This window comes from Dromaius novaehollandiae, chromosome 5 (genome assembly GCF_036370855.1).
Source record: "Dromaius novaehollandiae isolate bDroNov1 chromosome 5, bDroNov1.hap1, whole genome shotgun sequence".
NCBI lineage: Eukaryota > Metazoa > Chordata > Aves > Casuariiformes > Dromaiidae > Dromaius > Dromaius novaehollandiae.
The window spans coordinates 12,030,131-12,056,956 of record NC_088102.1 but is presented as its reverse complement, the minus strand read 5'-3'; the positions used below and the strand labels follow the sequence as shown (position 1 = coordinate 12,056,956).

Below are 26,826 nucleotides of genomic sequence, written 5' to 3'. Positions count from 1 at the left end.
CTTCCCTCTTATCAGTATACCTCTACATTCCCTGCCTGTATCTATGAAGACAGCTTTATTTTGAAATGCTTTTATGCCTGTTGCTTTTTCTGCACTTCTATAGGTAGTGTTTGACAGTGCTGGTATGAGTCTAAATGAGACATACTCAAATGGAAATACATTAATATCACAGTATGAACAAAAGAGTTTTCATATTGCTGTTTGACATAGAAGGCTGAAGGGAATAAAGAGGAAAACCTATCAGTGAAATTTTCTGAAAATAACGCAAAAGCCTTTTGACAAAGTTAGAATAGATCTCTTAAGAACTATTCTTTGAACATATAATACCTGAAGCTTCGTATCAAATCTTTGATTATTCATCTTATTTCAAAATTTCAGTTCTGTAATCGATTAGCTTTGTTTGTATGGTGTTAGATCTGATTTCCCACTCTAAAAAGTTTATCATAGAACAGTACAGTTAAGCTTTGTAATAAAAATAAAAACAAAGTTTTTATTGTTGTTGTTATGTACTTAGCAAGGACACATGCATTGTTTTTCCATTTCTGCAATCAAATTTCTAACGTGGAGGGAAGTAAAAGTGCATTTGCCAGACTAAACTTATTAAGTATGTTGATTTTAAAAGTGGGGGGAGACTAGTATCACACATGATTTAAAAAAAATGTTTATTTTTTGTTAGCATTTCAAGGGCCTAAAAATTTTATGTAAATTTGTATCTGTGGATTTTCTGTTTCCTGGAGTTTTCTCCATAAGCCTTTATACCTTTTTGAGGAGAGTTGTTTTTTGTGATGTTTTGTATGTGTTTTACAGATTAACTTACTTTGACTTCCGTATATAACCTCTCTTGTACATGTTCCTTGAAAAAATGAGGCTTATATTGTGCATGATTCATTGCTTCTTTGTTGCTAACACTTATGTCAAATATTTTAAACTGTGTGCATTCTGTCTTCTGAAATATTCAAATTAAATGCTAGGAAAAAATGGTAATCCTGTGTTATGTAGCTGTTGCCTGCATTCAGTAGTGCTTCGGTTCGTTATTCCACTAAGCCTTTGCTTTATGAAAGCATTTAAGAGATGTGCTCGACTTTGACTATTAGTAGTCTTGCTTCAGTGGAAATAAAGACAGGTTAATACCTAATGTGATCTGTATGGATAAACCTTTCCACATTACTGGAAGGCACGGGAGAACTTTACATAGGCCAATTGTCTGTACAACTGTAGGTAACAGTGCACCGTTAGGGACTCATGTTTGAATAGTTCATCAAATGTATATTCAAAGTCCTCATTTAGAAGCTTAGAAATCATTAGGGAGCTAGTGAAAAACAACAGGCAAACCTAGCACTGTATTCTGGGTAATGTCTGATGTCCTCTACCCCAATGCATCTAATACGTGCATATTGTATTCACTGTGGAGAAAAGATGCTTTAAGACTAATCTTGAATTTCATTATACACACTTTAAAATATTTTAATGTTAAACATTGTGTATGTTTGAGTAAATGTAGATAAAATAGCCGTTATTAATCCTCATCTCAAACACTTAATAGGTATTTGTGTTAAGGCAGTGATAAATTTGATTATCAATGGTTTCTGTCCAGGGGATTTAAATTGATTTTTATTTTTCTCATCTGTCACTTTCAAAACAGTACCCTAGGGTTGCTCTTACCACTGCCTGAAGCATAGTACAGCTAAATGCATGACCAAAGTTCATAACAGCAACCATCTTGTAGCCCTTTGCTTTGAAATGGTTAAATAAAAGATTTAAAAATGCTTTTTGAAATAGATTTTGGAGATTACATAGATGGATGAGGCAAAAAGTACTAAACTAATGTTTGTTATAGTTTTTGCACATTAAATGGTGGCTATGTGACAAATATATTCGTTTCACAAATTTCTCCTAACCTGTCTGAATGTTTTGGTGCTTTTTGTAAGGAGTTGCATAAACTGAAAATGAGAATTAGCTAATTATAAATTAATACTAAGTCACTATATTAATTTGTGCTTTAAAAATTGAAATTATATTTTGAATTGAAATTAAATCAATTGCATGAAGTGCTAAAACTCTGAGGAGCTTGTAACTGGTTTTATATGTAAGTTAGAACTGAGTAAAAATGTGCACATTTATATAATTATCTTGCGAGGTATCTCTCAATCAGATTTGGGGCATTGTTAGAACTCCCTTAAATATGTATTGATCGTTGTTATACTTGTGTTTTTGAGGTGTTAGTTTTCAGCTATTCTGATTGGTTTATCCTTGCATGTTCACTGTCCTGGTTGCAGCATGAAGCGTGCCAGTTCTCTGAATGTTCTTAACATGGGTGGCAAGGCTACTGAAGATCATTTTCAAGTAAGAAGCCCTACAATACTCTTGCACAAATAGATATCATTAGTAGGGTTTGGGATAAAAAAGAGCACGATAAATAGTAAAACAACAACCTCCTCGTTATTGTTAAGATCCCAGTTCAATAAGGTGTTTTAAGCATATGCTTAAGACATCATTCAGTAATGATTTAGTGCGTTCTGCTTGATTTTAAGCAAGTGCTTAAGTCCAGTCAGTAAACAGTAGGTGGCTTTTATGATATCAAGCAGACTGTGGCCTGGGACTCTCTAGTTATTACAATGGATGTGAAACTTCTGGAATCTTACGTTCTTGTAAACACCATAATTAAAAACAAACAAGAAAAAGAACTTTTGAAGTTCAGTTATTAAGTATTTTTGACTTGAGCAGCTTTATTGCAAAGGGCCCAGTCATCTTAACTGCTGTATATTCCCAAATTCCCTTTAAAGGCAACTCCCCTTTTGTCAGAGGTTGTTCAGGAATAGGCTCTAGAAATTCGTCTGATCTGTTATGCTTCTGCTAAAATACAAACCTTTTATTTTGCCTAACTGTACATGGTGTGCCCAGTTTGCTACTTCTCATTACCTGTTTTTTACCTAACAAGTTACTCTTGTGTATATTGTCAAGATAAACTAGTCATGTTTTATGTTCTAAACAGTGTTGTCCATTTTACTAACACAGTAACTGCAACTAATTTTAGGGAGATTTAACTACTTCAGTACTAACAAAACTGTACATGGAGATCTTCATCATTGTTTGCCCTAAAGTAGTAAGAAATCCCAAACTGTGACTCTTATTTTACTGTTGAGCCAACATAAAGGTGTCTTAACTATATTATGTCTACTTGAGTGTATTGCAGAATTTCAGTGGTATGAAGTGTATGCAAAATTTTGCTTAGAGTGAACTTCAACCAAGAAAATACACCAGGGTAAAGCGTAATTCTTTGTAGCAACAGTGCTAAGATTTCAAATTGTCATGTCCTAGGTGCCATTAAAATGGATTCTCAATATATAATTGATATTACTTCCAAAAGAGGCATTTATTGTGTGTATAGACTGATACTAAAATTAGTAATCACTTCTCGTAAACTTCATAGTTCACTCACTGTGGACATACTTGTCAGTTCCCATAGATTGGCAGTTATACTTCTGGTAAGATTTGTGGTAGGATTGTAAAGGGTGTGTATACTGAGATTTGTTTAGTATTGTTAGTTGAAAGTGGGGAAATCTTTAGTTAGATTTCATCAGAATATGGAAAAAAGTCCCTCTACCCAACATGAACAAACAAGGCCAATTTTCTGTATTTCCTCAGATTTGTTTCTTCCTGCTTTTTAAAGTTAGTATTGTATTTATTTGCTTGAACTATTTGGATAACTGCATAATTTTTTTTCCCTTCACACAGGAACGAAATAATTGTCTAACAGACTCGAGAGCTCTGAGTGTCAGTCATACTGATTTGGCGCATTGAGATTCTTGGACAGAAGCTAGCTAAAATTCCTTTGTGGATAAAGAAGCACTGAGACCTTCAAAGCTTTGGTTCCTCATCACTATGTATAGGAACATCTAGTTTGTTGATTTTTTGGGGGTGAGGCAATTGACTGCTGTTTTTACTTTTCTAAACAGTGACAATTTTAAATAGAGCATTAGTGAATATTTTCTTCTAAAGAGAAACTATATAGATAAATATTGCTCATTGCACTGCTCCCATTCATGCTACTTATGTTGATTTGTTTAATAGATCTGAATATTACAGCAGCCAAAAACTTGTAAAAATACAGATGCATTTAAAGCATACCAAAATGCAAAGATGTTTGAAAGTGCAGATAAAATGAAATATGTAGCAGTAAATATATACAGTGCTGGAATGAGAAAAGGATAAATTATGTGCATTACTGTATAAATTCAGATTCAGCATACTGTAGTGGTGGGGCTTTTCTTTGTACCACTGATTATTTAATGTTAGAGACCTTATCTGGTAAAACAGCACTTGGACATTGGCTTACTTAACCACTAGATCAAGCTGTTAAATTTTATAAAAAAAGATGGTTGGGGTTACCTTATGTTTAAACAGCATGAATAGCAATACCTGTGACCGCAAATTTGGTATTTGTTGCTATAAGTTTTAGGGCACAATAATCAATGGAAATAGGACAGTTAATGTTGATCAGGACAAATGGAATATGTTTTGACCTTTATCTTCTCTGGCTGAAGAATACTGAAGCTTCGGACTGCAACTGTCCCAGATCAGCTGCTGTTGCTGTTAGGGAAACATCAAGCCTCAGGTTGATTCTTTTCTTCCTTGTCCACTGGAATTCACAGTTCCATCCTCTCTATGCAGAAAGTGCTCCAGCATTTCCTTCTGCTGATCCCAGATCCTGCCTTTCTCCGTAATAGCAGACAACAGCAGAAGCAAGTGAAGCAGGTGACTGCACGCTAAGCTGTTATACTGTGGAGTAGCTGCTGTGCAAAGGACCACTCGGATCTTAAGGGCCCCAGTGGAAGCACTAGATGGCCATATGTGGCGAGCAACATGTTTGACCACACATCCGTGTTAAATCTACTTACGGTTAATATATATGCTGTCTGTATACAGGACTGCTGCTGGAATTAAGTATGTATGTTTTAAATATTTTATAGACACTAGTATTTCCTTTTGCTTTTCTGTAAAGCTTGTAATTTTGTTCATCTTCTGTAAAAACTCCTATTCATGTGAAGTTGGATGAGAAAGTAAAAAAAGAAAAAAACAAAAAACTGTGTGTATACAAATGTATTTGTGGTCATAGTTGTGTAGTTGGAAAATGCAAAACAAAATTGACTTTGGGAAGAGCTGGAATATTCATCCAAGGTTAGCACCAGCTGAAGGAGGAAAAACAAGAGAACATAAACAAGTTTTAGTGTTTGAATAGGCTGTGAAGAAGTCCTTAGAATTAGTACTTCTTAGAAGTATATGACTGGTTTTGCATCTGGTTTTAAACTGTTACAGTAACCAATGCAAAAAGTTGTATATGTAATGCACTTGACTATGTTTACTAGGAGGTACCTTATTAGCATCTCTTTAAAGAAAGTTGCATATGGTATACCTGCTATAAAGAGTGTTTGGAAATGGTGAGATATGATGCTGCTAATATGTAGAAGTTTTTAGCACAGAGTAGTGCAATTCATTAATGAATTTGAGCAAGAACAAATTGTTGCTCAGTTATCTTAACAATATATACTCATATAATGTAAACTCTTGAGTTTTAATCTTTTATTAAAGTGTTTTTATATATGTAAATATTATATCTTTTTGTTTTTAATTCTTTTTCCAGGAAAATATGTTATATGCACCCATTGGTGAGTTCAGTTCTCTGCATAAAGCCTGACTGAAGTAGCTTTGTACAGAGAACTATTAATATAGTTGCCAAGCCAGGTGGGTATCTGTCCCTAATTGACAGGCAGGCCAGCAGGGTTGCAGGAGGACTCTACCACAATTGTGGCTTCAAAAATCTGACTTCCTGAACATGAAAGCTATTTTGGACACAGAGCTCATTTTGGTAATAGGGAATTAGTTAAAAGAAATTGAAGAACTTGTTTTTGAACCTTCATCTTTCAAGTTCAAAGGAAAATGTTTTTGCAGCCTCTCAAAAAAACTGGGACTTCCATAAATAGAAATAAAATATTTAACCATGTCAGACTAGCCATAAACATTACCTTTTTAAAATACAAGAGTGATTGTGATAGGAAATTTTCTCATTTAGGGTTTAAAATAGCTTTGATAGTTGGTGGCACTACTAGTACTGTGCTTCTAAAGGTCTTAAGCTCTTATACAGTGTTTAAAAGTGTATTGGAAGATGAATCTAAATTGTTGGCTTACTGCTTGTTAAACAATTCCTATATTTAAAAGGTTAGTATTTTCAGAGAAGAAATACAAATTTCAAGACTGTTCCCTAATACATAGATCCTGAAGGGTGTTGGCCAAATACTTATGATCAATCTTATGGTTATGACCCAGCATACTATTTGCAGCTTGAGAGAAACTTTGTAAAGTATGAAAACAAATTTAAGGTTAAGCTTCCTTGTGTTCGAATAATGAATTAATTACTGTATGGACGTGGTTTGTGTATATATAAATTTCAGGTGGGCTTTTCAGTCGGCTTTTATGTAAGATTTTCTTTCTGAATTCCCTCTGTTCCAGTTGCAGCTAACAGTTTGCATGAAGTGTAAAAGTGAAACGGCTAGCTGTGTAATTCTTAGATGTCTTCTGTAACAAACTTAATCACGGTTCTGATGAAACACGAGGCTAATAGGAACCTTCAGAATTGACAGATCTTGTTAGGGAAGCTACAAGCCTTGGTAGTAATATCTTGTTCTTTATCTACAGTGTTTTTCTTTGCTCAGAACAGTAAGCATCAGCTTTATTAAAAAGGTAATGAAGACTTCAGATTAAGCTAGTTCCTGTAGATTCTCCCTCAATTAACAGTGGCTAGTTTTTCTGGGGTTTGCAGTCAGCGAGACTTGCGTGTAGGAAGAATCGTACATGAATTGTTACTGATACAGAGGTGGGTGCCTGTTCCCCTTTTATCTATGTGGTTGTGCACTACTTTTTAACAATATTGGCAATACTTGTTCTTGAGTTAGAGCTTATTAAATATACAAGTGTTATATTTTACAATAATAATTTGCTTCTCTTCCAGAGGAACAGCTGAACTAATGCTGTAGTATTTGTGATCGTAGTACCATAATGATAGAACATAGCAGTTAATGGAATGAAATAACCAATGGACATGATTTCTAGAGTTTGTGTCTTTTCTTAAAAAGCAAATCAAAAAAAACCCCAAAAGCCCTCCTGAATGGTAGTAATTTAAAATGGTTTCAAGCTTGAGAAGTATTTGTGGTTAAATTATATAGCTTGATTTCAGCAATTTAGAAAATAGTGTGATTGTGTTGTGAACGTAAAGCAAAAGGGACATGCAGTGCTTCATCTAAAGTTTGTTTACAATACTCGATAGGTTCAAGTTAATTTAGTTTTCATTATGCAGGTCATATATTTTGTCTGAAAGCTGCTAAGAGAGTTGCATTTTAGGTATTAAGTCATCCTGTATGGAGAGAATAAATGCTAGAAAGCTGTGATGTGAAGTTTACAGTTTTATTGTAATGACTTTACATTATCACAGATACACTTTTATAGAAGTATGAATATAAATGTTGGCTCTTTTAAAAATTGATGAATTCGAGGGAAATTTTGAACATCTATGCTTGATTATTTCAAACTATTTGCAACAGTCTCAGTATTTTGAATAGTCAAGGTCAATAGTTTTAAAAAACAGAAGCCCACAACAACAAACCAAGGAGAAAAAACTGTCGCTATCTGGTTGAGTTCAAAAGATCTCAGTTTTTGAGAAAATAAAGGTTTATTCTGATAGTCAAGTGGCAAAATGTGTCTATATTTACTGTTCTTTGGCTATGGCTGCTTTTAAATAAGAGGTATTTAGAGAATCATAGCTGAAGTTAATTTAACACTCCAGCTACATCTAAAAGCTCTTCAAGCTGCTCTAGGGTTGTACAGGCATATGCAGTGAAGTAAAATAGACTAAAAATAGTATATGGTGTGGAATAAGTATAATAAAATGGTTTTAGAACAAGAGTAATCCTTAGGCTGTCTATATTCATCAGATGCACTCAAGTCACAATTCAAGCATGGAAAGTTAAGCCTTCAATTTATGTAGAAATGTTTGTTATACTGTAGTGTTTGTAGGCTGTAATATAATTAAACCATGTAGCTTTGGTTCTATGCAATCAGTAATGGTTATTCTGTGTTTTCTGAGACAGAGTGAAAACAACCAACCCAAAATCCAACAATACCAGCAAACCATCTTTAGTAATGTCAATTTATCCATCTTGAAAAATGGATTTTTTTAGATATGTGGATTTCATATTTGATTAAAAAACCTCAAACCTTCCACAATGGGCTTTAAGATGCTGCAGTTTGTTCTCCATGTGTACTTACTGTTTGTCACAGCTGTGGAAAAAACACAATTCAGTTCACCTATTTGTTCTTACCCCACAAACTTTGTTGAAAATAAATTTCTGCAAATGTTACTTGTAACCAAATAGTAGTAATTCACAGTGATTCATTCAAGGAACTTGTAATGAGATTAATCTGTCTTACTACATATGTTTTGTTAATACTGCAATTGTGTAAATTCTTTATCTTTGCAGAAAAGTAACTTGGTTTTATTATTTACTTTTCAAAAGCATTGTTTCCAGAACTGCATATCATGTTTCTGCTGAAAAAGCCCTTTTTTGACTTCACAGAGCTGTAGATTAATCTGAAGTTGTTTAAAAGTTTCTAAAGCGTCACTTAACATTCATTTTTGATGTGTAGAAAATATTTAAACAGTTTTACAGGATAAAGATGGGTATACTTACACATTCTAGAATGTAAATCTTTCATGTAAAAATTACTCACTTGGATTTTTCTTGTATGAAAGCAAATCTCAATTGTGAAATCCAAAGATGAATAAAGCTGTATAAAGGGAAGAGTGCATTTATTACTTAAAACGACTACTGCAAAAGCAGTGATTTTAAAATGGAGAGTAAGTGTTTTAACACTGATGCAAGGCTTTGTGTAGAGCAGATGCTTCTCAGAATAACTTGGGATCATCCACTCTTCATAGGTTCATAAACTCTGGAAGTAAGTAAGTGTCTCTCAGGAAAGGGATAGACTCTAAATATTTCCAGTAAAACTGCAGATGAAAATTCAACTAGTGGACTAACTGCACTGTAAATTTGGGGGTCTGTTATGTGCTAGAAACTCAGGTGGTGTGTGATACTGATCTGGGAAGTGTACTGCAGAGTGTTCTAATACAGATTCAGGAATGTCGCTGCAGTGTCGAAAAAGGACCAAAATGGGCAATGGCAAAGATTTGCTCAAGTAAGATACTATTTAAGTTAGTTGGTAAAACTGTGCCCCCCTCCCCCCATTAAGTAAACTGGGACTTTTAAGTTGCAGCATTAACTGTGGTTGCTCAATGCTTCCATCTTATTCCAGAGAGCAGCAACGTTTCAAGACGACCTGCCACAATATTACAAAACAGACAGAAGACACATCATGAAGGGAAGACAGAGTGGTTCACAGTGAGGCAAGCCCCAGAGATCCTAGCCTGGGCTTTAATGAGGCTCTGAATAGCCTCAGCTGTTCACAAATCAACTACAGCCACAGCTAGCTTTTAGTTTTTTTAAAGAACTATTATTGTAGTAGGATGTGCAACATACTGTTCAAAGTCCCTGTCCCAGATAAATAAGCCAGGAATGGAAAACAGTAATATGAGTGTTACCAGTGCTGCATTTGTTTATCTTCATTAAAATTTATTTCAAGGAGGGGTGGAGCATACAGAGATATCCAGGGCTCTGAGTTACAGCAATCTCATTTTTTCTTTAGATTGAGTACCCAGACTGACTTCTAATTTTTATGGTTGGATTTTATTAAAAAAATAGAAGACATCATGGTCACTTTTGAATACACAAAGCTGAATAAGACTTTGAAAAGGTCTTTTCAATCTGAACAACTTCAGTTTCTGCTATTGCACAAGATCTTTATACAACAGAAAGGGTCTCAGAAGTCCTGCTGCTTGGAGTTTCCTTCCTTCAGTGCCAAGGCTTGCCTGTGTATATTCTTCCGAAGAACTTCCCTGAGGCAGTCGTGCTGTCCATATCATCTTAAGCCTCACTTCCTTGCATCATACTTAGTTGTCCTCTGAGAATTCTGCTGCCAGAGGGTTCCAGCAGACTCATATAACAGCTGGACAAAGCTTTGCTGCTGCCCAGTTGTGTGCTTTGACAAGACGCAGATACATCCTTGAAGATTGTTACAGGGGAATAGGGGAAAGGAAGATTTCTACCAGAAAATGGTTGTTTCACTAATGTGATGTACTTGGAGAATGTAAAAGGAATGATTCTGGACCTGCCTTTTACTAAGTGATGGTATTGAGGGAAGATGCTCAAGCTTTAACAATGCCCTGAAACCTCACAATATTAAGAGCTTTATGAATATAGAACCAGCCCCCTGTACTTACCCTAGAAGGGATTTTTATTATTTAGACGATGGAGAACTAAATGTTCTCATTAGCAGAAAGGCTTAACTGAGCAATGTAACTTTAAAGGAAAACAAAGACCAGAATGAGACAGACGCTGCCTTTGTCTGGGCATCCTGGGAAAGGGGGAGAAGAGAAGAGAAGAGAAAACTGTCTATCATCTGTCTGAAAGCTTAACAAGTACCTGGTACAAGTGAGCAGGCACCCAAGTAACATAGGCAGAAGGAGGGCTAATGTCTTTGGAAATGCACATAAGTAACTCTTCATCTAGCTTTCTTTCACAATGAATATAATGCAAGTGAGGGCTAGAAAAATGAAACTGCAGCAGAGAACAGAAAAAGATGTGATTAAACAGTAACAAAAAGAAAGATGTGAAGAAAACCATGTAAAGATTTAAAAAAAAAACCCTAGAAAGAGTTGTAGCTGTGTGAATGGATGAAGAACAAACAGTGCCATTCAGAAACACAGAAAGACTTAGATGGAGCCTAGCTGTAAAGACATACAGTAGTCATTGATTATGCATAAGCATAAATGGCAGAAAAGACAACAGTATAGTCTGCTGCACTTGAAAAACAGTAGCAAGGGGAGGAAGGAAAGCTGTTTCTAGACCTGATCACCTTGGCTGGAGAATCTCAGAAAAATGTTGGACAGCTAATACCTTGATTGGTAGAGATAGGGCACTAATCTAAAGTAGAAAGCAAAGCTCACCAGTGAGTTGCTTGTGTTTTTGAACAAGCTTATGCAGAGAGAAAGCAGAGGAACAGTAAGATGTGAACAAGACCTGTATTGAACAGCAACGGGAAAAGTCCTTCAGGAAAAAGAGACAGGCAGATACTACAGAGATACAACGAGAACCAGAAGACAGTCAGGAACACTAAATACACCTTACAAAACACAGCCAACTGCACAGTCAAGAACATGAACGAAGCTCATGCTCCGAGACCATCTGGTTACCAGACATAGGCAAACAGAACAAGGCGGGTTGGGGTGCGTGGTTGGTTTGTTTAAACGGAAGAGGCCAAACAGGCTTTTGCTATGAGGAGAGAGATCTGGAAAGCAGGAAAAGTGAAAAAAGAGCAGGCTGAAATGAACCATATTAGTGGAAGTTCTGGGTCTATGACTAACAGATCCAGTCCTTTTAGGTCTGTTTTGCCTCTCATAGCTACCATTGCTTCTGTGACCCTTTAATCCTTTCTTTAAATTTCCAAATAAATAACTTGTAGAAGTTACATGAAGTCAGATATGCCCACACAGTCCAAAAGCAGTAAAAAGTAATTTGATTAAAATTATAAAATAAAGGTCTTTCTTCCTGTTTGTCCTAACATTAAGAACAAGTGCTTTTATTAAGAAGAGGCCAGCTGATCTGTGACAAAGGTTATTTCTGAGGCCCTAAAAATAGAAAAATGGCTATGCTTAATGCCAACATGAGGACTAGAAATACAAGTAGGCAGCATTAACTGGTTGAATTTGAACCCCTTTTGGGTCTGGAAGCAGAAAAGGTGTACGACTGCAGTTATGCTGAGTAGTGTGCTATTAAAAAAATTAAAAGTCAGGTCTCCTTAACACAGGGATCTCCACATCACACTACATTATGCTGTCTGCCTGCCCACAGCTTTACTCTCCTTCAGAATACTTATCTCAAGATGAAAAGCTGATGATATATCTAAATATAGAAACATCAGCTTTTCACAATGGAGAAGAGGCTTTAAAATGTATTGTCATATCACCTTTTATGTATTTCAGGATCCATTTCTCTCATCTGTGAACAACCTCAGGTTACTAATAATTCTTCCTGTAGCACAGTAAATTCTATAAATTGTTGAAGCAGGATGCCATACTATGCAATGGATTTATTCCTTTCACACCTTCCAATTTTACTGTATAGTAGCAAAAAGATGGAGGGAGATGAGGAGCAAAAACTACTCTTAAAGTCCTCACACTTCCGGTGTGGTGTAATGCAACTCCAGATGACTGTTCAGGTTGTGATACTCGACTGACCATCAGTCGCAATAGCAGTTGATTTGCCCAGGTTATTCCAAGTGCTGGAGAAACTCTGCTATCTGCTGCACTATAAAGAAAGCATAACAGATTTCCACATGCATGAATTTAGTATGAAACATCTTGAGTTTGATTATAACTAAAAATCATCTACTGTCTTATACATTTACTACCATTTGCTTTATTTAAAGCTGCAGAGATTATGGGGGTACTCACAACACTAAATGCTAGACTTTCTCTATAGTCAGCTGAGAACTGGAAGAGGAAGAGTGCTTTTATACAGAATAGTTCAGTCATTCTTCAAACTTCAGCCATGGTGAATACCTGCCTCTGTCCCGAAGGATCCCCTCTTGTGGCAGGAAAATAATAATAGGAAAGTGTTTGAATTTAAAATACTTTTGACCCCGAATTCCATTAGAAGCTACATTTAGAAATGCTGGATAGGTGTGTGGGGGGGTATAGGGTGTATTTTTTTGCAATTCATCAAAGCTTAAAACAATCTTTTTCCTGGAGAATATGCAACCTCTCCCATAAAGAGTTACAGTTATCTTGTTCTTTGTCAAGTTCTGAATCAGGAGGACCCATGTTAACTTCTCAAAAAATGCATGTATTTAATTCCAGTTTATGTAATAAATTAAGATTACCATTAGGCTTCAAACAAAACTACATTTTTTTGAATCCTATTAATCTCTTGGCGTCAAAAGACAGTTGTTCTTGTTGCTCAGGTTTTTTTCTTAAAACAGCAACAACCGCCACCACCCCACAACGTTGGGTTGCTATATTTTTCTAAACAGACAGAAAAAGCACCCAGTTATATCAGAAACAAGAAGAGATACAAATCCTCCTGCATTAGCAAGTACAGCAGCCATTAACTCCAGGGAATTTTTCCCCTAACCTACTCCCTGTGGTAAGGGATTACCACATAACTGTATACTATGGGTTTTTTTTTCCAAGTTACAGCATGGTAATTATTACTGCTCTCGAGCAAATACAACTTCTTGCGTAGATCCACTGCTGCTCTTAATATTTCTTATAGTTTATAAGGGAGCTAAAGAAAAATAAGCTGGTTAAATGCTTCTGTGTATGACATCATTGTTACATTTCGTTTTGCAGAAGATGACTTACCTACAGTTGCACTGAGCAGCTTCTGATTCACTCACTGCATCAGTCACCTAAATCAAAAAAGTAACATTTGAAGTTGACTTGTAGTTATGCATTTGTTTTTGGCAAACAGAAGGAAAGAGCATGAAGCCAATAAAATCCAAATTATTGAATTATATATATATAATATATATATAACCCTTATTCTTTCAAGGCAAACTAAAAGGAATTGTGAAGTATTACCTTAGTTTACAGTGCTTCAACAATTTAGCTAGCTAAAGTTTATATGAATGTAACTACTATTAAATGCTGAATCTGTTAAAACAAACACAAAAGAAAACAAAAAAGCCAAAAACCAAACAACCACACACCATACACACTGTTCCTATACTTAAGCTATTAATCATATCTCTTTTATATGTGTAGGTAAAAGGTACTGATACCCAAATCTCCAAAAGGTGTCTAATTCCCAATGAATTTACTACTTTTGAAGGCCTGTCCTGTCAAGCTTAAATGATATTCTTAAATATTGAAAAAGTTAAAATTTACTGGTTTAAAGTAAACTAGTTTAAAGAAACTGGAAGTTTCCATCTGTCATTAAGACTCAGCTGACAGTGTAACTTTAAAAGCAACACTTACAAATCAGTCTGCACAAATCTCCCCCCAACAACCATTAATTTAATGGCCCTATAAAGTAAGTATTTTTGATGTCATACCTGATTAATGCACATTATTGGAGTCCTGAATCTAGTGCTTAAACTGTGAAGCTGTGCTCCAAACGTCTGCAAATACCGAGCTTTCTTAACAGAATCTGAAACTCCAAATTCACATCGAAACAAAGCAGCAATAGAGTCTATGACCACGAGCCGCACCATGCCTCTTGTAAGCAGTAAAGAAATCCTTTTAGTAATGCAGTTGTGGAAGGTGTCCTATCACAAAATACAAACATCTGCCATTGAAGCGATCCAAATAACAATATTTGCAAGATTAAGATAGTAACTAGAGTTCTCGTCACTTAAATGTGAGCTGATGGAGTTTCAAATCATAGAATGAGTTTGTGGATCTGTAAGTTTTGCTGGTAAAAATTTTTAAGAAGTACCTTATGGTTTTATCTAAAGCAAACAAAGGAAACTAAATGCAACCTGTGTATATCATGTGCAATCTACTGAAGTTATTTGCAGCTGTACTCACTTAAATCAAATATGTACGGCTGTTTCCAGATCTCATGAATTCAATAGTACAGTCCTGAACCAATTTTGCAGCAGTGGTTCTCACTGAAACACTGAGAACTCAAGACTAGCATTAAATATTCAAAACAGAAGTTAAAGACTATGCTGCTGTTCCACTAATAACATTTTGGTGATTAACTACACAGCTACTATATCGAACCCAACTTGATCAAAAGTCCTATTAATATCTGCAACTCATTTCCTCCTTTTTTATTAAAAAAGTTTTATCAATTGAATATGTTGAAGCCCCCAAACTTTCCAACTGCAGGAAGTTTTACTAGCAAATACTTTGCAGAGTGTAACTTTATATAATAATAGTCATACTAGTTAGACCAAAGGTCTTTCTAGACCACATCTTGTCTTTAGCAGTGGTCTACAATAGCTGAGTACAAAGGAGAGCAAGCATACGATAATCTTAGCTTCTAGATATTGATGATTCAAGGACAACATCAGCAAAACAAACAAACAAAAAAACACAGAGAGTTACAGTTCTTTTGATTGGTGCCATTCTTTACAAAGAATAGGGGCTAAAAGCTTACATGCATCCAAAATTACATATAATATTTTTCAACATTCCACAGCTGTTAAAACTAGATTGTCCTTCTCAAGTCTGAATTACAGTCAGATCTATTCTGTTAAACTGGCTGCTCTTGACAAAAGCAATAGTATTAAAACAAAAAAAAGCCTTTGATATTTTAAGTGAGGTAAAAATTACTCAGTAAAATATATGATCTTCAGATTCTGGAAAATGGATTTTTTTTTTTTTGTTTCCACTTGCTGGTATGTCTACAGGCAACTGTGCTTCCCTTCAAACATTTCAGTTTTTCTAAGTGTATGGAAACTCTCTGTCCATACAAGACTCATTCCTTTCAAGTGAATACCTGAATGACTGGATTCTTCAGAATGAAACACGTCAAAAATTTTTGATGTGGAAGAAAATACAGAATGCAATTATAATTTGAGTTTCTACTTCAATTGCTATCTCTCTCTCTATAACAATCTATTCTATGCATATTGCTATGTTTGTGTAATCTATATGGAGTGAGAGAGCAAGCAAGCAGAAACAGAAGCTATATATAGCAATACATAAATTCTGAAAAATCTATTGTGCAATTGCTTAACAGCAGGTATAATATTTTAAGGGTATTTTAGAAATGTACATATTATTTTAAGCTGATTTTTTCCTGTTATTATGCAGACTTTTTACCAAAATGTACTTTATAGCTACAAGAGACTGCAGTAAGAACTTTAATTAATGTTTCCAATAGAAGGTACATGGAAAAGATAGCTTAGCTGCTGTCTGGGCTATGCAGTTAATAAGTGGCAAATATATCATACTAACGTACAATATCTCCTTACACTTATAAACTAAGATTAACAAAGTGCCAGCAATCAGAATATGTTAACAAGAGCTACTTTTGAGCCTTAGAAAAAACAGAACTTCTAATGTTCTATCAAATAAACTACATATTCATGGCCATTTAAGAAGTCAGAAAGCACACAGATGTGTCTTTACATGGCAAGAACATGGTACTAAAGTTAGTATCTTTTTTTCCCCAACTCTACTAAGATGTCTAAAAATGAGAGAAGGGGAAAGCCAGCAGCACTACAGCTGTTATGCTGTGTCATTACTTATTCTGAACATTTTTTGTATCCTTCCCTCCTATTCATTTGAATTTCAACTTATTAATTCTGGTCTTATATTGCAAATATGGACCACCTTTTGCATACGTATTTGTATCCTGTCTGCAAACTCGATCAAGATCTCTCTAGGAGCTGTAGTAAAACCAAGAGCAATAGCTTTACTACATTTTAATAAACATAATGATTTATAAAACCCACCACATCATTCATTCTAAAAAAGATGAATGTTTATCTTTGAATAGCTCCCAATCTTTCACAATGAAACACTAAGTAAACGACTTAGCTCCTGTAGACCTGACTCAGTTTTCTAATAGCAATTGGCAGAGATGAAGAAGGAAGTATTCCTTGTAAATCTCAGGTCACTTGTAGTCTTTTGCAAGCTCTCCTACATCAAGAAGACTCCTGTGGTAACTGGATTATAGTGTTATCATGATTTATTTGGAAGTTACGCCACTACTTACTAGGTCTGCTGCATGCTCAATGAAAATACTGTTTCCAAATTTGATTTTCTGTATGATTTCAGTTGGAACATCTGCACGCAGCTTATGCTGTTGATCTATGAGTTGCTGCAAACGCTTACTTGGGAATACGTCTTCTGTACAAATGTAGACTGCTCCTACAATCCAGAAAACAACCTCTGTTACTAAATCATGGCTCTTACATAGACACGGTTTTTCTAACAGCACAAAAACAAAACAATGCATTATGCATTTAAAAGCTAAGCATATTTAACTGGAAATTCTTTTTACTTTTCTACACCCCTATTGAATCAACAATGAACAACCAAAAGAAAATGAGGCTATGACTTTCTTGTGGCTGCCAGATGCCTTTTTAGTGCCTTCTGGCACAACTGCATTTTTGCACTGTCCAGTGCTCCACTAGGTGCCACTCTTCTTGCATAGCTGCAGAACACCTGCCTGCCTAACTGGGATGACTGAGTATCGTAATGTATTCAACCACAAATAGAATAATACTGATACTGCATAGTTTGCCTTAGACTAGTAATTCTGATTAATTTCACTCACCCTTTTGAACCTTCTCGATATCAAATTTATATATGGAGGGGTACTTTTTGCCATAACTTGTAAAACAGGCTAAAGAGGATCAGTCATCCATTCTCATTCCAATTATCTCTTCCTGAAAATGGTACATTAGATAAAAAGTATTATACTTCATCACATTACTGTCAGTGATGTCTATATATTTTTACTACAGGTTCTGATTAACAAGAATGTATTATTGTAGAAAAAGTTAACTATACATGTCAAAGATCTTGGGGGAAAAAGGATTATGTGCAGTATTTTCTTTATTAGAAAACTGTTGCTGTTATTGTAGAATTAGCCAGAATTGTCTGAAAATAACAGCTAATAATTATAGGATTACATCTAAGGATTAAGCCACTCCCTGAAATGGTTCAAGCTGCTAATAGAGCTTGGCAGCTGATGTGCTTGGCAACACTAGACATCCTCAGTATTTCCACCCCAGTGGTCCATTTTCTACACTGACTCTCCAGGGAGCAGAAAGTTCCATTTCCAGTTGCAACTTCCAAACACACAATATATTCCACAGAAAAAATATGAAACTATACCCAATAATAGGAACTAGAAGAGCACAGGACTGGACTGAGGAAATATTAACAGATTTCCATTCCAAATAAAAATATTTTGCTGATGGCCACCTGCATAACACAAGGTATTGAATTTTGAGAACTCTTCCATAAGAGACAAGCATGACCACAAGCCTAATTTTCTTGAAGACTAAACTTGCTTCTTCAGCTTAACCTTCCCTGTCCCTCCAGCATAAATTCTTTTATAAATCACCCTACTTCATTTGTGAAACATCAAAAAAATTCATTATTTTTCCAAAGCCCAGAAAGTCTTGTTTTTACATATGCAGAAACCTATCAGCTAGAGCAAGGAAGTGTATGCATGCCCACCGATTAAAAAATGTTCATCTTTGACAGATGAGATTTAAAAGTCTTCCTCAGCTATTAACAGAAAGGAAAATATTTCTGCATCATCCACTCCTTCAAAAGGAAGGTTTCCACAATTTCTAAATTCATCATTGACAACCCTTCTACTCTACCTAGGAACAGTTTCAAAATATACTTCAGCACCTTTTCAATTCCCTTGGCTCTGGCAGCCATAGCCTTTCTCACTAATATATTCAGTCCATATTATTAATTTCCCACATTTCATTATATACTGCTAGTGATGCCAGTGGGAACTCAGTTTTTTTTAGCAGCTTACAACATTTGACATTGAATGAGGACTAAAATAAAGCATTATTGATCAGAGCAGTCATGACCTGATCACGATTCCTATACTATAATACAAAAAAAAAGTATGAAATTGAACTACAAATGGTTTCTGTATTTCCCCCCCCCCTTCCTATTTCAAATATTATTTGAGTGGATGGAATTTTAAATTTGAAATTGTGGACATAAACAATGTTGAACTCATACTTGAACTCATATGCAATACTTGTAGACACAAATGAGCATATGTGCAAATTTTCATTTGGGCAGAAGGAAGTCAAAACAGAAAACAAGTCCACCGGTACTTGAATACATTAAGTTTACAGGGACATCCACAGCTTGCTGAATACTGTCTGAACTTGTATGAATATCAGGGTGAGAAAAACAACAGTACATTATTTAATAAATTTTATCATTTAACTGCTTAAGTTAGTTAAATAGCTAATTATTAAACAGTGAACTTTAACTGTCTTGACTATTTTTCTAGTTTAATTTCTCCTAACTGGATCATTTCTCACAGATGTCACTGTCAAGTTGGGTGGTGGTGAATATTGAACAGGCAGGCATGTAACTTGACTGAAGGCAGTTCCATACATTCCTAATCAAAATTTTCAGTTTCATGATTTCTAAAAAGCCAGTGAGTCAAGACAAACTTCTAATCATGAATTCGATTCATGTTATGTATATCTAGCACCAGTATTTGCTCAGATAAACCAATAACGTCTTGCAACACTTGAGTCACGAAACTCAAATCATTATGGTGCAAATCCACAGCTTTGGATAAACTTGGTGGGGGCAGGGGGAGGAGGGGCCAGGGAGAAAGATAAGCAGCTCTCTCAAGCCCATGTGGTTCTGAGTTCATACTAACAAAAGCTATGCTCACTTGTGTTGAAATGTCTTAAGGCTAGATCAGTTCCTACGTACAACATTCTGGAGCTCTCATCTACTCTTCTTATTCACAACAGATTGGTTTTTGCACAACACGAGCTAGTTTTGAAAGACAGGGATTTCTTTATCACAGATACTGGCTCACAGAGAGAATATCAGACCTGCCTTAAGCAGTATGTCCTTTGTACTCATCCTCAGTTTACATAAAGAGTGGAATGTTTGTTATTTGAGACTGTTTATGTCTTTTCAAATGCAGACTCACATTTCTAGATAGATCAATACTATAGTGTTTAGATATCTGCCTTTAAATCCAGAGGTATTGCACCATTCAATACATTTCAAAACAAAGAACACAACATTCTTGCTGGAAAACATATAAAGAATTATCTGGAGACAAAGAAATGTGAAATTCTACTAAAGATAAAGACCTTCCTCACAGATAACTTCAGTATAGTAGTAAGAATAGTGATAGAACAGTCATAGTGTAAAAGCAGAAGACTAGAAGTATCAACCAACCCTACTGTATTACAAACATACTCGCTTGACTCGCTGACAAGTAAATCAAGGCAAGCAAGGTAATCCTGCAGCTGTATCTCTAGGGAAGAAAAATAAAACCAGAAAAGCAAAAATCTGGTCCTCCCTGAGCTACTGGTCCAGCAACCTAGTTTTAAAATACCTACCCAATATATACACTCTATCCCCTTTGTAAAATCATGACAGGGATTCTGAAGTTCAAATGATCACATTTACTCATGCTAAATAATTGTTTCAGGTAAACATTTGTGTTAAAGAATCAAAAGAGATTATTTGCTTAAGAACAGTTTCAGTGCACAGACTGACTGATATTTCCCACCTCAATTCAGTTTTGCAAATACCAAATCAGTTACCCGCCAACTTGCTACTCTGCTGTACTACTTCTATGACATCAGTTAAATCTAATAGAGCAGATACTGTATTCTCAGTACCCAACTGGTCCATTTGTGCTTTCTCCAAAGCATACAGTGAGACAACCTTCTTTCCTTCTTGAAATGAGCAGCATTTCAGAAGACAGTAATGTAATTTTCGTCCTGATCTTTCTTGAGAAAGTTAACCCACAAAAAATACAGTGGATGAACTTTGTTTTGGCCTAAAATTCAAGTCTCACAGTAAAAGGAGAGTAGCACTCTATCCTATCAGACCTTTGTAAAGACTCTTCAACTTCTGTCAGGGATCTTCAGTTTGAGCCACAATAAAAACATTCAATTAGCAGGAATATGCACCCCTGCATTAAAAATACAAGAGGTGCTTTGTAGCAAAGTTAAAGGAGTTCAAGTTAGAAGAGACTGACAGAGAAGCAAACCCAATAGTAAAGACAAATGTCTAATCATGAAGCCAAAGCACTTAACAATATTCAAATATCTTAATGATAGGTGGATTGTCATAACCTAAATAAAAAAGAGAGACCAGTACAAAACAGAGAAAAGCCTATGGCATCATGCTATTTACAGTTTATTAAGAAGCTGTCAACACTAGCAGCAATTCGAGAGTCTGGGTATTTATCACTTTTGAAAGAGAAGCTGGGAGACACTCCTAGGAAGTTGTCCTGAATGATCACATAAGCATCCTTCCCCACAGTTCTACAACAAGAAAAGAGAAACTAGCTATTTTATCAGATCTCAATGCTTTACTGTCATTTAGGCTGATGACAGTACTATACTGGTTGTTGACCAAAAAAAAAGAAAAAGCCTCCAAAGTTGTAAATGATCTTCAAATAAGGGAATGGAAGAATTTGCAGTTCTAGAAACATGATCTGCTATGCACCAAACTGACTTTGTTAGCAAGAATCAGTAGCAAATATTTTTTCTAATTCAAAATTCTAATGTAGTAATGAATTTGTCACATTATATTCATGTATTACTCATAAATATGGGCATGTAAATTCAGCCAATATGCAACAGACCATAACTGACATTGTTAGAATGGCACAAAGATAACCTTAAGGCAAATTATGTCCCAATTTTTTGGTTTGCTGCCAACCTTCTAGCACTGAAAACTGTAAACAAGAATAGCACAAAGTCAAATGAGGTAAATACAGAATAGATCTTTACTGTCTCAAGAAATGTATTTCAACATCACCACCTAAGAGAAGGCAAAAGTTTCTAGCACTAAAAAAAAAAAAAAAAAAAAAACCCATAAATTTAAACATTTAGCAAACTTTTAGCAAGGAGTTTTGTCGTCTTCTATTGGTTGAGCTAGACTTCTGTGATGATTAATAAGCATCATTGTTCTCCTTCCTCCAAGTTTCCTAAAGAAAAAAAGCTCTTCATTACTTTATTTCCTGTATTGCTCCATATGAAACTCAACATTTCTTATTGATAGACTGTAAAGGAATCAAGGTTGTGCAATACCCTTTAACTTTGTATCATTTCTTTCCTCCTTCATTTTGGAGTACTCTAATTTTACAAAACAGTTCATTTAGAGCCATTCTGTGGCTCTAAAAGGAAGATTCTAGAGACAAAAATGCCAGCAAGTATGTTGGGCCCCTTTTTCTGTATTCTGAACCTGTTCTAGTTGGTTCTTTTCTTCCAACATAAATACGGAGACGCACTGGGGTATGAATGAAAACATATTTTCATTCCTACTATTTGTAGCAGTTAACAGCAACACAGGAAGGAATTGAACAGCATATATTTGCTTCTGCTCTGATTAATGACATAACTTAAAGCAAAATAATGCAAGTCAAAAGCTCATTTCTGCCCTTTTAGCATTATCTTCACTTGGACATTCCAGGATTTTTCCATGTGGGTAGATATGGCACAAGAAATAATCGAGGAAGTTTCTCCACAACAAACCACTGAACTGCCAAATTAAACCCAGTGTTACATGGAAAAAAGAGCAAGATCACAGCCAAAAAACAACTAAAGCAGACTACCAGGACAGTGAATTCTTGGAAGTGAGACAGATTTTTCCCTTTCTTAAAAGGCATAAAAATACTCAGAAGAAAATATAAGAAGTTAGAGACAGCGATAGAAAGATAGAGACAGTTAAAAGCCAAATTCAAAGTTAAAAGCCAAATTCAAAGAACAAATCTACTTATTTTGGCAAAAATCTGAAAATCGCATGTACAAAACAATACTTTCTTCAACTAGGTTTTCCAACAATTTACTCTGAAAGTCATTTTAATTAGGGTAATCAAACTAAATATTATTTGAAATTTAAAACCTCCAACCACATACCAGAGAAGTTTGTGGAAAGTTATCTGTTTGACAAGCTGTTTTGCTGTGGTTGTTACTTGAGAAGTCAGTAAATACTTAAAACAGTGAGGCTTTTTGTATGTTGTTTGCATGTGCGTCTTCTTTTACCCACATTGGTAGGTATGTAAACAACAGCCAATAGCAATTTTATATTACACCATGTTGCGATGCAGGGCACATGCACAGTATGCTTTTCTCTCTGTATTGCTGCATCACTGATTAGCTTACCACTAATGCTACTGCAGAAGGGTAAGACATTCAGTGAATAAAAACACTTACTTCAACACACAGATAATGCTCTTAAAGACAGCATATTCCTCCAAATGGCAAAAAAAAAAAAAAAAAAAACCAAAACCCAAAACCCAAAAATCAGTGAATACATTTCAGTACTTACCAGACTCCAATCCACCATATTTGTAAGGATACTGCACACAAAGACACAGCTGCAAACTAATCTGAGTCTTCCCAGCAGAACTTTCGCCGGCAAGTTCTGTGATTCCCACTAAAGGAATGCCACCTTTTAACAAGTTATCTAGTACTGAACATCCCAGGCTTAGTTTCTGGTGTTGGGAGGTGAGATGATGTTCATCTTGGTAGAGCTGAAGCGCTGAAGGATTTTTTTTAATAAGGGGGGGAAGGGGAAGGGAGGAAAGAAAAAGTTCCATTTAGTATCTTTCTAACACACAGTTTTACAATATAGAGGCTATACACCAGGTCTGTATCTCCAACAGATACTTTCTTTGTTGATGGGAGATTTTTCTAACATAGCTTGGTCTTCCCCACCTCCCTTCCCATGTACCATCTATTAATTGTTTGCCATGTTCAAAAATAGATAGTTTACGCTGTACCCTTTCCTCCTCTACATCTTCCCCCCCCCCCTTTCTCTGCCTCTAAAGAGTCTCTGTGGAAAGCTACGCACAGGGAAAATCTTGCCAACACAGTTCAAGCAGAGCAACTATGGAAATGGAAAGCTATAGCAGACTATTAAACAGCGTAGCAGGCATCTGGCCAAGACCTGAAGAAATATGTAGAGCTCAAGGAAACAGATTAGAAGCATGGAGCTGCCATGAAGCATTTGTACAGGAGGAGCTTTTAGATACTGCAGATTTGGAATTATGTGTTTGTATCACATCATTTACATAGTTTATAACAGACAAGCTTTTCAACAGCCCAAAAGGAAAATAAAGAGAGACAGAGTTTGGCAAGAAAAAGGGAAATCTTGTGTTCCTCTAATCAAGTTTTCCAGGCTGGGGAATTATTTTGTCATGTTTTAAATAGGCTTGATCCTGAAGAATGACTCCTGTCCACTTCCATCTACCTTCAGGATCTCACAGGAGCTGTTCTTAGGATAATTAAATAATTTACTACAGCATAACCAAAACACTTGCCTTATCATTTTCAGAATCATTATCAAATCATATTACTTATTAACTAGGAGCCAAAACTATACCTCCTCCCAGTGACAATACATTTGATGATTTAAATAGAAGACTTTTTTTTTTTTTTTTTGCATTAGCTTTATTACCTGTAAGCATACTATTTTTCCTCAGCGCGTGAGAGATTGTTTTCAGTAAATACTGTATATCTGCACTGGATAGTTTCATCAATCTTTTCAAGTCTGCTTCAGAAAGATTTAAAATCTCTTTCACTGATTTTATGTCAGCTGAAATTAGAAGAATTCTTATAAATAATTTTGGCTGGGTTACAGCCTTATGCACAAAAGAAAAGTTTTCCCACTTCCCACTAGTCATGTACATAAAGTTTATCTACATGACAGGATTAGATTCTTGTGATCTAAGCAGGCAACATTTACTTTGAATGTATCAAAACATACCATAAAATTGTTTGGAATCATTGAATCATGGGGAGAAGCCATCACTTCTAGTTACTCACAAGAAGGCTGGCTTATGAAATATTTAATTACAGTTGCAAATGTTGCTGTCTATATGCCTGTATTCACAAACATGCAATTGTTTAAAAGAAGACCTATTAGCTACATATTTGCAGAGCAAATTACCTTTTTTAAGAGCAGCAATTACTTTAGGGTTCAAGTCAAATTGGTCCCAATCCATTTCCTGATACAGTAACTGGGGTGAACAAAGCATCAGGTAATTATCACCTGTTATTACATTTTTTTTTAATCAGACATACATGTAATACAAAAAATAAGCATGATTCAATGTGATAACTTTGTAGAAATAGTCTATTTTTACTTTTTAACAATATATTCCTTCATTATTTTAGAAAAGCAGCAATGCTTCAGCTCATTGGCTGAGGTCTTCTCAGATGGTTCTTTGCATATATGCTATTAAAGACTTCAACTAATAATGATGTAGTTACAAATTGCTAGTCATTTTAATTGTATATCCACGTAGGGTGTTTACTCTCAATTGAAGCTCACAAATACGTTGGATAAAGTAATCTCTATCTTGCCATTCTTTACAAAAACTTTTCATTTTCAAAGAGGAAAAAAAATCCTCATGGACATGCAATTTAGAATAATCCAGGACTAGTCATATATCTGAAACTCAAATGTATTTTGATTTACTAAAACATAGTTTGTTACTAATAACAACAACGTTACATGCTATTTTAAGACTTTGATCTAAAACTGCACAGTTTAGTACTATAATTATCTAGGAAAAAAAATACTATGATGCTTGTTACCATTACGCAGATCATCTTTACAAAGGTTAGCAGCTGACACAAGAGTTATATAAGAATATACGACTTAATGAACATTCACCTTTTTAACACAGGGGAAGGAAGTTTGTCATGGATCCTGAGAACAGAATGGATGTAGGAAAAACAAATCACTTTTAAGCAATTTCTATTAAAAGCAACCTTCTGACAAATGTTTCAAAGTTCAAGCTTATTGAAACTAATTATAGTAATGACCTTTGACTCAAAAGATTCCACATCATTTTGTATACTTCACTGATTTGAAGCTATTGAGATTCAGCCACTGCTGCTTAAGGCACTAGGAAGAGAGAGAAATTACCAGGATTGTAGCAAAGCAGGACTGGAGCAAAAAAATACAAAAGGACTTTGATTTTGAAGTCTATTTTAAGATCCTCATACACTTAATTGTGTGATATTCAATTTATCAGTGGGACAAGAGGAGAAAAGAAGAATCTGTTCAGTACTGATTTGTGTTTATGGTTGGAGGCATAGGAAAGACACATAAATGGATAAACTCTAAACCAATAAAGCAGGGACGAGTGCCTAGATTTTCCATTTCCAGTAGAGCTGGCTGTGGCAGAAGACAATCGGTATGAACTCGGGGAACAGGAGGGCCACAGAGACCAAGAGAGACGTTACAGCCTCCCCTCTGCACCGCGCGCCGGTCCAAACGGGCTGTTCTTTATTCTTATCTGAAAAACGTCAGTCGGTAAGTTACGCGACTTTACAGCTATAAACGGGAAGGAAAAACCCCTGCAACCTCACAAAGAAATTCGCCCTTGCTATAACCGCAGCAGGACCGCTAACGGCAGCGCTAAACGAAACGCCGCTCTCACACAGACGACGGCGCGCACAAGCTATCTGCGCACGCACCTCGTGGCCCCCGCCCCGCCCCGCCCCGCCCGGCAACGGTCCTAACCGCCCCCGCGACGGCGCGCGACGCCCCACACAACAGCCAATCGGCGAAGCGGCTTGCCTGCGACGTCGTTAGGCACAGGCCAATCAGGGCGCCTCAGAGCGAGCACTGCTGGCGGGGCAGCCAATGGCAGGGCGCTACCCGGAAGCGCTTTCCGTTGCTGTTCGCTTCGGCGGGAGCAGCAAAGAGTTGATCAGTGGCCGCGGCAGGCACCAGCCTCGCCAGTAGCGCTCCGAAATGGCCGCCACCCAGCGTCGGCTCCGCGAGGCCTCGGCCAGGGGAGTCCGCCCCCTGCTCGTTCCTCCTCGCTGATTGGCTACCAAACTTCCTCGAGCGCCGAATATGGGGGCCTGACTGAGGCGCGCATGTCCTCCGCTTCCGGGTTGTGAGGCCGCTCTTCCCGTTGCGCATGCGCCTCTAGCACGCAGCGGGGCGGGGGGAGGGAATAAACACCAGCCCCACACCCCAAGCCT

The 26,826-nt window shown here is 36.2% G+C and overlaps 2 protein-coding genes across 11 annotated transcripts in view; one reads left to right on the top strand and one right to left on the bottom strand.

Annotated features, from left to right (window-relative positions):
• Positions 1-8,852, top strand: part of KLC1 (kinesin light chain 1) — a 51,737-nt gene extending 42,885 nt beyond the window's left edge. For 2 of the 4 annotated variants that reach the window (XM_026111343.2, XM_026111342.2), the window contains exons 15-16: positions 2,277-2,343; positions 3,736-8,852. In XM_026111343.2, coding sequence (XP_025967128.1) covers positions 2,277-2,343; positions 3,736-3,801 — 133 coding nt within the window. In that variant the 3' untranslated portion in view covers positions 3,802-8,852. The remainder of the gene's footprint in view (positions 1-2,276; positions 2,344-3,735) is intronic. The other 2 variants (XM_064512024.1, XM_026111344.2) reach the window with 1 other exon arrangement.
• Positions 8,853-11,455: 2,603 nt separating this feature from the next.
• XRCC3 (X-ray repair cross complementing 3) lies at positions 11,456-26,780 on the bottom strand. 7 transcript variants are annotated; one of them, XM_064512025.1, is made up of 9 exons: positions 26,414-26,780; positions 25,502-25,537; positions 24,773-24,874; positions 24,281-24,418; positions 23,150-23,362; positions 16,839-16,993; positions 14,221-14,433; positions 13,529-13,575; positions 11,456-12,473 (listed from the first exon to the last, which is right to left on the bottom strand). In XM_064512025.1, exons 3-9 carry the CDS (start codon positions 24,858-24,860, stop codon positions 12,215-12,217), a joined length of 1,113 nt encoding a protein of 370 aa, XP_064368095.1. In that variant the 5' UTR covers positions 24,861-24,874; positions 25,502-25,537; positions 26,414-26,780; the 3' UTR covers positions 11,456-12,214. The 7 variants fall into 7 exon arrangements, with proteins under 7 accessions (XP_064368095.1, XP_025967133.2, XP_025967134.2 ...); XM_026111348.2 differs by having other exon boundaries at positions 24,773-24,842; positions 26,414-26,779; XM_026111349.2 differs by lacking the exon at positions 26,414-26,780 and adding an exon at positions 25,654-26,316 and having other exon boundaries at positions 24,773-24,842.
• Between the last annotated feature and the right edge of the window lie 46 nt (positions 26,781-26,826).